The 15,318-nt window shown below is 44.4% G+C and overlaps 1 protein-coding gene across 1 annotated transcript in view; it reads left to right on the top strand.

Moving 5' to 3' along the window:
• The first annotated feature begins 591 nt into the window (after positions 1–591).
• BNC1 (basonuclin zinc finger protein 1) overlaps positions 592–15,318 on the top strand; it is a 32,398-nt gene continuing 17,671 nt past the window's right edge. Inside the window, exon 1 of the mRNA XM_066355359.1 lies at positions 592–805. Within this exon, the coding sequence (XP_066211456.1) occupies positions 797–805 (9 nt within the window). The 5' untranslated portion in view covers positions 592–796. The remainder of the gene's footprint in view (positions 806–15,318) is intronic.

Raw genomic sequence — 15,318 nt, 5'->3', positions numbered from 1 at the left:
GCGGCCCATCTCTGTCAGCTCCCAGGGGTCAAGGGAGCCGCTTCTCGGGCAGGCCCTCCCCGTGGGCTCACGGGCTCGGCTCCGGCTGGGTATTTTAGGACACTTAATTTCATTTTATCCTCGGCACACAATAAGGGAGGTGAAAGTCTGATCCCACTGACAACCGAAGCACGTGAGGTTGAGAAAGCAAGCGCCTTGTCCTGGGAACGCCGGTCAGCTGGGGCTGTAACTCCCGCGACCACAGCAGGGAAGGGGGCTTATGTGGGTTGTCAGTAAAGCCTACGGCGACCCCATCTCCACGTCAGGGACAGTCCCCACACGGCCGCTGGAAATAAGCTCCCGGTGGCGCGCGCGGCGGGACCCCGAGGGCGCCCGGGGGGAGGCAGGCGGCGGCCTCGCCGAGACGCGAGCCAGCGAACTTCACAGCGCTTGGCCTCCAGGGGAAGCAGACGCGGACACGTCTGTGTCTCCCGACAAGTGCCTTCAAGCCCAGCGGGGCAGACACCTCCGCGCGGCCGCCGGCGAGGTCTCCGCGGGCTCCGCGCGGCCGCGGGCGGCCCCGGCGGGCGGCGGGCTTCCCGGGCGGGGGCCCGGCGGCCGGCGGAGGGGGAGGAGCGGGACGAGGACAGCGCGGGGGGAGGCCCCCGCCCGGACGCAGGGGGCGGGCGTGCAGGGAGCCGCCCACTTCGCCGCGTCGCCCCGACGGCCAGAGCTTGGATGCGGCGGCGCCCGCCGAGCCGGGGCGGACGCGGGCCGGGGACACGCGCTGGGAGCCGGGCTCCGCGGCGACCGCAGTATGGCTGAGGTAAGCGGGGCGCTGTGCGCGCGGGGCGGCCGGGGCGCCGCTCGGACCCGGTCCCGTGCGTCCCGGGGACGCGTCCTGTCCGCCGCCCGAAGCCACCTGCGCGGCGGCGCGTCCTGAGTGGGTGCCCGCGGCCCCGGGACGGCGTCGGAAGTGCGGGCCGGACCACGGGCGCCGGGCCGCCCCCGCCCTCAGCGCCGCGGCTCCGTCCGAGTGCGCCTGCCTCTCGTCCCGCCGCCGACAGCTCGTACCTGGGTGCGGTTTCTGTGGAGAACGAAGCGCGCGGTGGCCGTCGGTCCCTCTGGGAACCGCGGGGACAGGTGGGCGGCAGTTACCGGGATCCCGGCCGCGAGCGGGGACGCATCTTTTGTGTAAAGCCGGGGAGCAAGGTGCAGGCGGGCGGGGCAGGGGCGCCCTGAGCGGCGGCGACAGCGCGGGACGCGCGTGCTGTGCGGGGAGCGCCGGGACGGAGACCCGGACGGAGACCCTGACCGAGCGGGGATGGGCTGGGTGCGCAGAAGCGGGACGCGCGTCCCCGGCCGCTTCATGATGGCACACCTGCAGTGACAGCGGGGACTGGGCGGCTGGGCTGTGCTGGAAGCGCCGGGGCCGCCAGCGCCGCGTGCCCTTGTCGACTCTCCTCGGGAGCGCCGCGTCGGTTCCCTGCGGGCGGAGGAGGCCGTTGCGTGTCCCCGCGGCCCCCCGGCTCTGCCCGAGAGGCTCAGGATTTGTCAGCCAGATGTGACAAGATCGTGGCGAGGCGAGGCGAGGGAAGGAGGAGATCTGATATTAATCAGTGCATAGCTCGAAGCCAAACTTTCTCAAATGCGGTGTAGGAACATGTTCTTCTCATTTAAGGCATCCCTTTGTGGCTGTGCGGCTGCCACCGGCCTGGCTTTGACAGTTCAATGGAATGCCAACGAGCAGCCTTAATTGTAGGAGTGAAATTGTGTGTGCTGGGGGTGGGGGGGATCAGACACTCTAAGGTTCGGTAATGTCCCCTGGTTTTATGGCTGCTCTCACCGCAGTCCTCTGAAGACAGGGCATTTAAATCGGGCCAGACGCCTGGTCGCAGCCAGGCCTCTGCTGTTAACACTTAAGGGGCCTAAAAGAGGCCCCACTGGTGTCCTGGGAATCCCTGTCAGAGGGTGTGAGTGTGTGTAACTGTGGAGGGGAAAACATGTGTTACTACAGCTTTGGGTCCACACAGCAAATCTAGCAACAGTTTTTTGTTTTGTTTTGTTTTTGTAAGTTGATTTCTTCTCATCAAAGCGACAAAGATTCTGGCTTGACCGTGGTTTGAAAAACAACACTTGGCAGGTCTCTTTTTTTTTTTTTTTTTCCTGGTGTCATTTTAGTTCTTGTTTATTGTTTTAAATCACCATCGCGTTTCATGGGATCTTTTCATGAGATTTCTTGGATTCTTACATAGTTTGTGGATATGTTGTACATGTTAAGATTTTGGTGCAGTGATAAATATACTGGCTTCTCAATTGTCCCTTAACAAATCTGTTGAGATATATTATTAAAACATCATTAAAATTGGGTATGTCAAAGTGAAATTTTTGCATATCATGTAAAAGAACATTACTTTAGTAGTTATGAATTGTCCAGGTTTTGATTTTGCTTAATAGGTGTGAAAAGATGGCCACCACTTTTGCTAGGATGAATTTTGATACAAAACTTTATCCTTTTTGGCACACCTAAAAGAATGAGTTGTGAGTCATCATTCGATTTCTCATCCAGTAAGTTTGCCAACTTTAATTTCCCTAAGAAAGTATTATTATTCCAGCTCAACTATTGGTCAGATGTGTTCCTATTATAGTAAAATCGCTGAAAAGAGGTGGTGAAATCTTAACTGAGCACAAGTGCTGCTCATACTTAGGGAACTCATAATGATGTTCAGACACTTGGGTAATCTAATTTGGAAGAGCTTCTGTACCCATAGATTCTTCAGAATAGCAAAGGATGTAAAACATACTCCTCCTTCAGTCAGAGAGAAACTGGTTGGTTAGTTTGGAAGCCATTGATATCTACTAGGATGTGACAAAATTATCTGTTTGCTCTGGTTAGAATTCACATTAGAAGCGTTTAACCAACATGGAGTAATTGCCCTGGAAGCATAAGGTTTGCACGGAAGGCTATTTTTATTCCTATTTTATATTCTCCCATGCAGCGCTGAGGCCTGCACCCAGGGCCCATGCCTCCGCCCCATTCTGTGCCTCAGAATTCTCAGTGTGGTAAGAAGGGTGATCCAACCTCTCAGGTGAGAAAAGCCATATAGATTCTCCTGTGGGATAAATAATAATTGTCCTGTAAGCACACTCTTATCATTTAGGAACGCTTAGGGAGAAATATAAATGGGAAAACGATTTAAAAGTGCGGTTTTTCAGTAAAATTAAACCGCAGTATGCAGGGTGATGGTCAGAAGTATCTTTTAGCTTTTCTATATGGCTTCAGAAGTTATTTTGACAGTGGCGGTTAAAGAGTTGCCCTGAAGGTTCCACGAGGTAAATTACTTACAGGAGGAGCATGCTTTTACCCCAGGGCGAATTTCCACCTCTACAGATGTCATTTTCAAGTGAGTTTCTTTTCTTAGAAGCAGCCCTGTTTAAAAAAGAATTAGAAATATCCTAGCTAAGGTGAAAAACACAATGCTGAGCCACTCACCTTTTTTGATATTTAAGACCAATGTTTAGGGAATCACTAAATTTTTAAATTTATTTTGAGTATTCTGCTCTAGGTTTTTAATTTTATTTATGTAGATGTTTTATTTCTCATGACTTATCTGGGAGATGTGAAAGATAACTGGGTTCTGCACAGAAGAGGCATCTGGAAAGGTTTTAGTTTTTTTCCTTTTAAAATCGGTTTCCACCTGAAAACCTTATTTCCTCTTATCTTGTCATTCTTTGAAGCCCTTTTTCCTAATTCTGGAAATTCCAAGATTCCTGTGTGGCCCCATTTTTCTACCCAGACATATGCCTATTTCATCCAAAAAGGGCGGATATGAAGGGCTGTTTGATATCGTGGTAAAAGTACAGAAAGGATGGGTCTAAGCAGAGAGCAGATCTTCTTCGCCAGGGTCCAATTTGGTGCCTTCTCAAACTTCGCAGAGTGGGAAGCAAACTGGCTAATCGCTGTTGCCGCGCACACAGAGACTCGTCATTATAACCCAGCCAAATGTATCACAGGAGGACTCGGCCTTGGGGGGATGATAATTTCACTCAGTTAATGTGAAAGAAAAGAGAGATGGAGAAATAAAATGTGGTGAAGGCCAGTTACAAGCAGCCAATGTCGAGGGAAATAGTTGTTTCAGGTAAACTCTTAATTCAGGCTATTTTTTTTTCATATAGTTATATTAGTTTGTCTCCTCTTAAAAGTGATTTCTGTGATCCTTCTGTGCACTCTAACAAACATCAAAATTACTTACCCGCTCTACACTAGCTTCTAGAAGCGCTGGCCTTATTCTGTAACCTGATTGTTTCTTGCATTACTTACTATGAAGGTAAAATTTTTTTCCCCAAGGTCTTGTGTTTCACGCTACACCAGGCTGAATTTTGAAGACAGTAAGTAATCAAGATGACATAATTAGCTGTCAGATTTTTTTTCTTTTTCAAAAGTTGATTTTGAAAATCTAGGCATTCTTTTTACATTTTGTTTTTAAGATTTTTAATTCCAGTTCTCATTAAGTCCCTAAAAGAAATGTTCTCAAAGTTATACTTAGACATGTTCGCAGTTTCATTACTATTTAGCCTCAGCAGCAACATGAAATTGCATTGCTTGTGTAACTGGCCACCTTAGTTAAAATGATCCTAACATAAAAATGTTTTTTTCTCCCGTTTTTCTTCCCACCACCACCACCCACACTGACCATTTTATTCAGAAGTTCCCTATATGTACAGTTAGTGTCCTTCTATTTTTCTGTATCAAAGGTTTCTGAAGATTACCACTGAACTCTCCCAAACTTAACGTTACGAAGCAAATAATATATGTGTCACTTATATTTCTCTATAGTTTTGTTGTGGTTGTTAATTTAAAAAAATATATTTGGTTTGGTTTCTACGAGAACATTTGCATGTTTCTCCTTTTTGTATTTTTTGTTTCTAGAACTAATAATTTTAAGAAAAAAGGCACAGCTCTTAAATTATTTTGGCACACAGTTTATACTTTGATTTATAGAGATCAAAGAACAAGTATTTTCCCCATCACTTTCTTTGAACTGAGCAGCAAGAGAATACGAAGAGCGGTGTCATGTCTACTTTCTACTCACAGGTAGACTTGGCCCGACATCTGTCCCCCGGGTTCCACCTCACACCTGCCCGTTTGCTGCCAGACCCTTCTCCTTATTTCCAGTCTTCTTTGACTGGCTTCTTTCTTTTCATCCCCATGCTTGCGGTGAGAAGCCAAAATCTGTCAGTTTTCTTTCCGTGTCATTTTTATGTTGCAGATGCTGCCTACCTGGTTTCTGAGGCTTCCCAAGTGCCATCTTTCAACCGTGCTCATGGCAAGCAGTGTCTCCCATTGTGCAGAACCCTGGTGGCTTCATGAAGCCAACGGAGAGACTCCCAGCTGCCCATCTGGACAGCCTACCCCCACCCCACCCTGTGTAACTGTCTGGGCTGGCTCCCGCTGCCCATGATAAATCTGTGCTCTGAGAGGCTCAGCCTCCTGCGCTTGACACACATGTGCAGGGTGAGCCTTCTCTATGGCTAGGACTGTGGTATTTCCTGCACACACGGATGAGCACATGCGTGCTGCCTCCTGGAGAAAACCTCGTCTGGCCTCTCTGCCTAACATTGCTTTCTCCCTCTGTGTTTGCTGTCTCACTCAAAAAGGAAATGTTGGAGAGAGGGGGATTTTTGTTTTCTTTGCTTTTTATTATAGAGAATTTCAAACAAAATAGTTTAACGTAGCTGAGTGTGATACGTGCTTAGGGGTTCCACAGTGATCAACTTTGAACCAATCCCATTTCACCTACACCCTCTACCCCTTCCCCTACTGGTCCCAACTCTGGAGCATATCGAAGCACATCCAGGATGTCCTATATAATTTCATTCATAAACATTTTAATACGTGGCTCTAAAAGAAAAGTCTTTTTTTAAAAGACAGAAGCAATACACCATATAACACCTAAAAAATTAACAGCTCTTTAATGCCATTTCATTGCTGGTATTCAGGTTTCCTTGATTGTTTCATAAACTTCATATTGCCATTGGTTTGTTCACATCAAGGTTCAAAAAAGGTCCATATGTTATCTCTCTGAATCTATAGGTTTACACTTTACCTTTTTCCTTGTAGTTTATCTGTTGAAAAAGCTGCGTTGTTTGTCCTGTAGCGTGCTCTTCAGTCCGGATTTTTCTTCCCTGTGGTATCAGTTCAGCATTCCTCTATCTCCTGCATTTTCCATAAGCCAGAGTGGACCAGGAGGCTTAATTCAGATTTGAACTTTTTTAGCAAGAACACCCCATTTATAATAGTGTGTATCCTTCCATACAGAGGCAAATGACCTGGTTGTCATCTTTTTAATTAGGAGTTGAGAAATGCTGGTATTTGAATTCTTCATTTATTTATTCACTGGAAAACTTCTGTAAAGAGAATCTTGGTCTCATTGGCGTTCGGTTGCCCTAAAGTACAGTTTTATAAAAAAGACTATGTACTTGAGTCTTCCTCTTTATTTTCAAGTTTGGGGAATCGCTGGTTAGTTCCCTAGTATCTCTAAAGATGATCAATGAGTTTTATATTTGTTTTGAGTATCGTTTGAATTGCTAGATTTAAATAGAGTGAGTGGCTCACACTAATTTTTTTTTTTTTTTGTATTTTTCTGAAGCTGGAAACTGGGAGAGACAGTCAGACAGACTCCTGCATGCGCCCCGACCGGGATCCACCCGGCACGCCCACCAGGGGGCGACGCTCTGCCCCTCTGGGGCGTCGCTCTGCCGTGACCAGAGCCACTCTAGCGCCTGGGGCAGAGGCCAAGGAGCCATCCCCAGCGCCCGGGCCATCTTTGCTCCAATGGAGCCTCTGCTACGGGAGGGGAAGAGAGAGACAGAGAGGAAGGAGGTGGGGGGGGGGGTGGAGAAGCAAATGGGCGCCTCTCCTGTGTGTCCTGGTCGGGAATCGAACCCTGGTCCCCCCGCACGCCAGGCCAACGCTCTACCGCTGAGCCAACCGGCCAGGGCCTCATACTAATTTTTGACAGATTGTATCGTCTCTTTGGCTCTTCTTGACCAATCAAATTGTAAGACTTTTCTCCCCTGCCCCATGCTCCCTTGGATTAGACACTGGAAGACCCTCATCTCTGTTTCCCCGAGAGGCTCCACGTGATACCTGTATGTACATGGTAGATGCCTTAGCAACAAGCAAACAACAACGAAAAAAAACAGTTTGTTAAATGGTAACGTTTTTATTAAACGACTAATGGAAGACAATGGCATAAGATAGACATCTATTGTGTTTCCTCAGTGTGTTTCCCCAGGTGGGCCTGTCCCGTGCTGCAATCAGCAGGAAGATGGACCTCCTGGGTGTTATTCTCTCTTCATCCCAGTTGTTCTGAGACATCTAGTAAATGGTTATCATTTTCAGAACCCTAATCGTACTTCTGTGGGTTTGCAGATGTAAGAAAAACAGTAGAAAACTTAAAAAATAAAAAACGAAAGAAGTTAGAAAAAATGAGAGGAGGGACAATAGGGAGCAAAAAAAAAAATCTGGTTCTAATAAGAGACGTGAGAAAAAACACTGTGTGTAAGAGGCAGGCAGAGCAGTAGTTGGGTAGAGACAGTCTACCTTTGAACGGTACGGTTTCCTGAACCAAAGAGGTTAGTTCTGTAATCACAGAGACAGTGGAAGCAACAATGTCATTGTAGGCAAAGAGAAGCCCAACCCGCTCCCCACAAGCTGAGGTGGTTTAGCTGCTTGTATTATAAGATCGGCAGTTTTTTCCCAGGACACTAACATTTTAAAAGCAATCGTCTATATTTAATATTTAAAAATACAACTTGGAAAAACCTGAGGCATTTTTATTTTAAAGCTTGGTGACTTGTAAAAAATGATTTGTGACTTAGCAGACTGAGCCATTCTCTTTTAAGTTAGGAAATTGGGATTTTTACCTCTGAGATTCTGGCGCAACCTTAGAATCTCACACTTAAGAGAGGACCACACACTCTAGACTTGGCCATAGTGATCTCTACTAGTTAGCCATGTTTCACTTAGTTTTATGTGGTCCTCCCCGTGTAACTTAGGAACCGTATTTGGCTGCTAGAAAAAGAGCTTCTATATAAGATACCATCCTTTCTGCTCAGTAGTCCTTAGGTTATGACTCCGAGGTTGCCTCATGATTGCAAAATAGCCTGTGAAGTCCAGGCATCATGTTTTTGTTCCGAGGAGAAGCAAAGAAGTCCCTCAGCTGAGCCATCTCCGTTTTTAAGGAGCTTTCTGTAAAGCTCCACCTAACTTCTACTTGTATATCACTGGCCAGTAATTAGTAACCTAGCCACTAAAGGAGATAATGGAAATTAAGGTTCTTTTACCAAGGCGCAGACTGGGCAAAAGGATATTGGGTGGGCATCTATAATTAGTAAGCATGGTACAGCTCTCTATTGACCCATTTGTTATGCTCTTAAATAATACATTGAAAGTCTTACCAAGTGTCAGGCCCAGGGTCAGCTGCTAGGTGTTGATTTTGAGTTGCAGTTTTGTTGCCTCTTTCAGGAATGATTCATTGTGAAGCAACTTTTATATAGAGGTTTTTATCATAAGTGATTTTGGTAGCTCTGTCTGTGCAGAGTCAGACCCCCCCAGAGCCCAGAGGACCTAAGAACCTACTTGCTATTGGCCTGGCAGTAACACCACTGTTACTGTGCTAATTGGTCTTTTCAAGTCTCTGTCTATATCTTCTCATTAATATGGCTAATGAGCCTCTGAAGAAGGCAGCAGCAGACATCCAGCCCAATATATAGTTGGGCTCCAAGTCATGGACGCCCTTATACGACTTAACAGGAAGTAAGACACAGGTTGCCCGAGGCCAGTCGTAGATTTATATTACCGCCGCCCCCAACCCTGTGAAAGATGCTCAGTGTGTGAGGGCAAAGGAGCCCTTTCCCCCCAGCTCCGCATCCAGAGATGACATTTTTTTTTTTTTAATAAATTTTTTATTGATTGATTATTTTTAGAGAGAGAGAGGAAGAGAGAGACAGAAACTTGATTTGGTGTTTTACTTATTTATGCATTCACTGGTTGATTCTTGTGTGTGCCCTGACCAGGGATTGAACAACCCTGGCATGTTGGGATGATGCTGTAACCAACAGAGCTACTGCACCAGAGCCCAGAGGTGTCATTTTAATAGGAAAATCATACTAATTTTATCCCTTGTTCAAAAGCTTATCGTTAGACTTACAATAAAATATACCCCTTGGCTGGCCCCCAGTCCTAAGCAGAGTGATCCCTGTCACCTCTCTGACCCCCATTTTCTACCTTTAACTGTATTAACTCCACTCCAGCTCTACAGAGGTCTCTTTTCTGTGCCATAAAAACTCTTGCCTCTTTTGTGCCTCGGTGCCTTTGCACTGGCTGTACCCGCTACCTAAAACACTCCCTCTGCCTCCAATTCTACACAGGCTTCTTGCTATCCTTTAGGACTCAGTTCAAATGTTACCTCCTCAAAATCCTTTGGTGATGACCCTATCAAAGAGGCACTTACTTCTACCTCTGCCCCTCCTTGCCACCCAGTAAAATTGCCAGCAGAGATTTTTGCTTGGTTCTTTCATAGCATTTAGTCTTATTCTGTGTACAGTACTTATTTATTTTCTCTCTCCTCTAGAATATAAACTCCTGAAAGGTAGGGACCCTGTTGGTCTTTTCAACACTTGAACACTCAGAGGTTAGAATGTCTGCATCATAAATGCTTGGTAAATATTTGGATGATAATGCCTAATTCTCAACGTTGTTGTAGGGATTAAATAAACCCATAAATGTAAATGTGGTTAACACCAAATATTGATATTGCAAGAATAAATCTACTTTGGGTATTGAAATTTGAGACTACCCTGATAGTCTGTAAATTCCTCAGTTTCCTTGTCTATAAAATGGGAATAGTCATACCTACCTCCTGGGTGGGTTTAAGAAATGCGGTAGCAGCCCTGGCCGAGTAGCTCAGGTGGTTAGAGCATCGTCCTGATACACCAAGGTTGCAGGTTTTATCCCGTCAGGTCAAATACAAGAATCAACCAATAAATGCATAAATAAGTAGACCACCAGACTGCAGTTTCTCTCTCTCCCTCCAAAAATCAATTAAAAAAAAAAAAAGAAATGAGGTAACACATGGGCACTGTTTACTGCTGCACACGTAATAAATGCTCGGTAAAGTTCACCAACTATGTGACTTTGGGCAGATTACAAATCTTTCAAACATTTAAGTTTCCTGAGAATAATTCCCTCGTCACAGCTCTGTAGTGAGGATTAAATGAGCCCATCTAAATGTGAATGCTACCCCGTGGAAGGGCAGATACGGGAAGAGGAGCTAGCTGGTCTTACCGTCCGACTCAGAACTCTCCAGTGGTACTCTCTATAATGACAGAAATGTCCTCATCTGCACTCATAGTAGCCACTGGCCACATGTAGCTGAGCACTTGAAATATGGCTGTTAATGAAGAACTAAATTTTTAATTTTATTTTAATTAATTTTAATTTAGAGAGCCACTTGTGGCTAATGGCAGCTGCATTGGCCAGGGCAGATGAACGTACTTGAACCTGCGGAGCCGCCTGGTTGGTGCCTGGTTGGCTTTTGGTTCCTGAGCCAGATCACAAGTGAGCCCCTGAAAGGGTCAATGCCATGAATCTGGAAACCCCAAAGTTCCTCTATCATTTTTTTCCTCCTCCCTTCCATCTAGTCCCCCAAGAATATCCACCTGAATGTTATCTTCCACGATATGAAAATATTTGCATGGAGTAGAGATGAAAACAGCTTTGAAGTAGACATTTTTATACTCAAGTTCAATAATTCAAATCCCATCAAAGACACACACTGTCCAGCAGAGGTCTGTGCATCTACCTCAGTGTGTCTGGGCTGGCCACTGCTAGAGTTTCAGAGCAGCATCTCCCTGACAAGAGGCCCATGGCAGCACCTCTCCAAACTGAAGGTGTAGCACGGGTGTCCAGAAAAGGAAGCAGGACCCTCAAACCTTCCTAAAGACTAGGTCATAACTGCAACCCAAGACTGCAAGTAACCGAAGCACCCATCACATATTAGGTGTGTTAGTAATTTCTGGATGGATGACTGAATGAGCAAAGGATAATTACCAGAAAAGCAGACCAGAATTTCAAAAGTTGATTTGTAGCACATCGAAGTGACTAATAACAATCGAGTAAGTCTGATTAAAACTGAGTGCACAAAAAGCAACAATCGTGTCTTGATGAGTTGAGAATATTGTAAACATCTGCTTTGTGTTTCCGAAGAAAGGCACGTCTATCAGGAGTCCAGAGGAAAGGATAAGGATGTACTACGTTTCAGGAGTTTTCCATTTTGATTTTACATGAGCCTCTTCGACCTGTAATTAGAATTTTGGGGTGGTTTGATTTCATTTTAGAAATTTTACTTTAGATAATGGTGCTATAATTTTACTACATTATGGAATTCTGAGATAGGTGGAAAAGCTCAAGGGACTTATTTTAAAAGTTTTCTAAGACCACGATCATTAGCTTTTTTAGTTCATAAATAATTCCTCTGAGATTTACTTCCAAAGATGTCTAATGAGCTTTATTAAGCCTTATTCAACCAGTTTCATGTAGAACCACATGAACATTTCTTATAAAGTAGGATTCATACATTGTGATTATAGATAAAACTACTTAAGTTTCTGTCCCCCAGACTAGAAACGGCTAAAACTGAATAGTCAGGTTAGGTCGGTGGGTCTCAACTGGGCATGGTTTTACCCCCAGGGGCATTTGGCAATGTCTGGAGACATTTTTGGTTTTCACAACTGGGAGACGGAGTGTTACTGTGGCATCTGGTGGGTGGAAGCAGGGGAGGCTACAAGACATCCTATGCTGTGTGGGCAGCCCCCACCACCAAGAAACCACCAAGAACTGATTCCAAATGTCTATAATGCAGAAGTTGAGAAACCAAGTCTCAGGTATCAAGAGAAGGAGGAAGAAATGTTCCATCCTTAGGCTTTGACATGTGCTGTGAGTTGTGCCCTGTATGGTTTTGCTGTCCTGGCCCTCAGGCAGTCACCCAGGGTGTCCTAGGGCTTCACATGAATCCTTAGGGAGAATCATCTTGTTTTTAAAGAGTGAGTGGCATTTTCAGGTACCTCATCCAAAATATGAACCTTCCTCATTTTTACAATTTTCTTTAAAACAGTCATAGAATGTAGGTTGTAAAATATTTCAGAGGCTTAGGACTGAGTGTGCTGGTAGCTCTCAGGAGTACAGATGATTGTTTCATCTGTGAGCTGACAGTCAGAGAGCTGTGGGAAAGTTTGAGAAGCTGTATAACATATCATGTGTGCCACAAACTAAACCTTTTTTTTTTAATTCAGTGAGAGGAGGGGAGACAGAGACAGACTCCCCGCATGTGCCTTTACCGGGATCCATCCGGCAGCCCACTAGAGGGCAATGCTCTGCCCATCTAGGGCTTTGCAACTGAGCTCTTAGTGCCTGAGGCGAGGCCATGGAGCCATCCTCAGCACCCGGAACCAACTTGCTTCAATTGAGCTATGGCTCCAGTAGGAGGAGAGAGAGAGAACTGAGAGAGAGAGAGGAGGGGTGGAGAAGAAGATGGGTGCCTCTCCTGTGTGCCCTGATCAGGAATCGAACCCAGGACATCAACACACCAGGCTGATGCTCCCTGAGCCAACTGGCCAGGGCTTAATGTGTGTGCCACAAACTAATAGTGTCCTTCACAATTTTTTTTCACAGTATGTAATAAAAATTAAGTTATTACTGATTTTTATCTTTTAAATGACAGTCAAGATAACTATAATTTTGTATACAGGTGTATAGATGTATGTGTTCACTTATTTTTAAAATACTAATATATGTAAATATATATAAGTAGAGACCATGTAACTAAAAAGCAAATTAATTTCTGGCATTTGAGCAGTGTTTCTCAATCTTTTTTTCTTTTCTTTTTTTTTAAAGTGAGAGGAGGGAAGATAGTTAGACTCCCGCATGCACCCTGACCAGGATCCACCCAGCAACCCCCATGTGGTGCCGGTGCTTGAATCAGCCAAGCCACTGTCTGCGGGAGGGTAAAAGGGAAAGGAGGAGGAGAGGGGAAGGGGGACAGAAGCCGATGGTCACTTCTCCTGTGTGCCCTGACCAGGAATCGAACCTGAGACCCAGGATGTCCATATGCCAGGCTGACACTCTATCCAATGAGCCAACTGGCTAGGGCCTTCCATGTTATTTTGAATTTCTCCCTGCACCTTCACATCTAAGAAGACTTAAGAAGTTTTTCCCTAATTATGATTCCCCAGTGAAATTTTATTGTCGTATCATATATTATATACCTGTTTATATAAGGTCTACCGGAAAGTTCTGTCCGTTTTTGGAATAAAACAAAATACAAATTTTTCTTACTGTCAATAAACTTTATTAAATAATATAATTGCCATTATTATTAATGATTTCTTAATAATTAATAAGCGTGAGGGCAATTTGTATATCCCATTTTTGAAAAATGTTTTATCTTTTGATGCGAAAAATGGAACCAGTGCTTCTTTGATATCTTCTTCATTTTTAAATTTTTTGCCCTTCAAAAAATTTTGTAAGGACAAAAACAAGTGATAGTCGGAGGGTGCTAAGTCTGGGGAATATGGTGGATGCGACAGACATGCTTCTGTAGCATTTCTTCCTTGTTGAAATTCGTAAAAATTATAGTGGCGTAAATGAACTTTATCAGTAGCCATGGATACACTATCACTTCACACATAAGACTAACATGAATCAACTTTGTTTTAGTTAATTTGCTACGTCAGTATGTATACATTAAATGATAAAAATAGAGAGGCACACATGCGCCAAATAAACATGTGCTTACGTGTCGAAACTTGTTGTGATAGAAACGGACAGAACTTTCCGGTAGACCTTATATATGCATATCTGTGCTTTGCACATAAAAAAGAGTAATATTTTTTCACATACACACCCCAGTAACAAATTGCCACCTCGTTGGGACAATATCACCTGCATTGGGAATGAGTACATTTAAGAAGAAAGAGAGTGTTGTGCTTATTTGGAATTCTTTGTGTTATAAGACTTAACAAAGACTAAACCCTTTTGTTCCGTGTTTCCTGTTTGTTAGTAATCAGATACCACTGTTGCTGTCTGCTACACACCTCACTCATGAACAGCGCTAGTCCTTCACCTGAAAAATCTCTATCTAGTTGCTCCAGTCGGGCCTGTTGTAATGTGAAAAGACTTGTAGATGACAGTCAAATCATGTAACTTTTAACTTGTATCACTGATTTGTTTTTATGACTTTATTTTTTAGAACACTTTTGGATTCACAGGAAAATTGAAAAGCACAGCGACTTCCTATGTGCTGTCTACCTCTACACATGCACAGGCTCCCCCATTATCAACATCCCTCACCAGGGGACACTCTTGTTACAAGGATGAACCTAGGTTGACTCATTATAACCACCCAGAGTCGATCATTTACCTTAGAATTTGCTCTTGGTGTTGTACATCCTGTGGGTTTGGACAAATGTATAATGATTTATTATATCTACCATTGTGGTATCGTTGGGAGTATATTCATGCCATCAGAGTCGGCTGTGGTCCACCTGTTCATGATGTGTTGGTGAGGATGTGGGGAAATTGGAGCCCTCATATGTTGCTGGTGGGGCTGTAAAATGGTTCAGCCACTTTGGACAACAGTTTGGCAGTTTCTCCAACAGTGAAACAGTTACTATATGATCCAGCAATTCCGCTCCTGAGAATATACCCAGAAGAAATTAAGACAGTGATGTCCACCATAAACTCATTACCAGGGTTCCTTTTGGGAATGATGAAAATTAGATTGTAACAATGGTTGCACAATTCTGTGAATATACTAAAAAATCATTGCATCGTAGACTTGAAATGGGTGAATTTTATATGTGAATTGCATCTCAGTTTAAAACAGTTTTTTAAAAAGGTGAAAACAAGAAAATCACTACTCTCCCCTCACTACCACCCATTAGTAGTCCCTCCCCACTTCTCATCCCTACCTTCTCCCCACACCCCTCATAAACACTGGTCTGCTTCCTGTCTCTATGGAATGACCAGTTCTTGACATTTCATGTAAATGGAATCACACAGCCTCCAACTTTTTATACTTCTTTAATTTTTTGTGTTGTTTTTCCTGTAGCCTCATGTTTCCAAGATTCATCCATGTAGTATAGCATCTATGAGTACTTGATTTTTTCTTTTTGTCTAATAATATTCCATTGTAGGATGTACCACATGTTTATCCAGTTATCAATCAAAGGACATTGGGGTTGTTCCGGCTTTGGAGAACAGGTTTTTGTGTGGAC

This window comes from Saccopteryx leptura, chromosome 13 (assembly GCF_036850995.1).
Source record: "Saccopteryx leptura isolate mSacLep1 chromosome 13, mSacLep1_pri_phased_curated, whole genome shotgun sequence".
In the NCBI taxonomy this organism is placed as follows: Eukaryota; Metazoa; Chordata; class Mammalia; order Chiroptera; family Emballonuridae; genus Saccopteryx; species Saccopteryx leptura.
The sequence above is the reverse complement of the archived record's forward strand: the minus strand, read 5'-3'. Positions and strand labels throughout refer to the sequence as shown.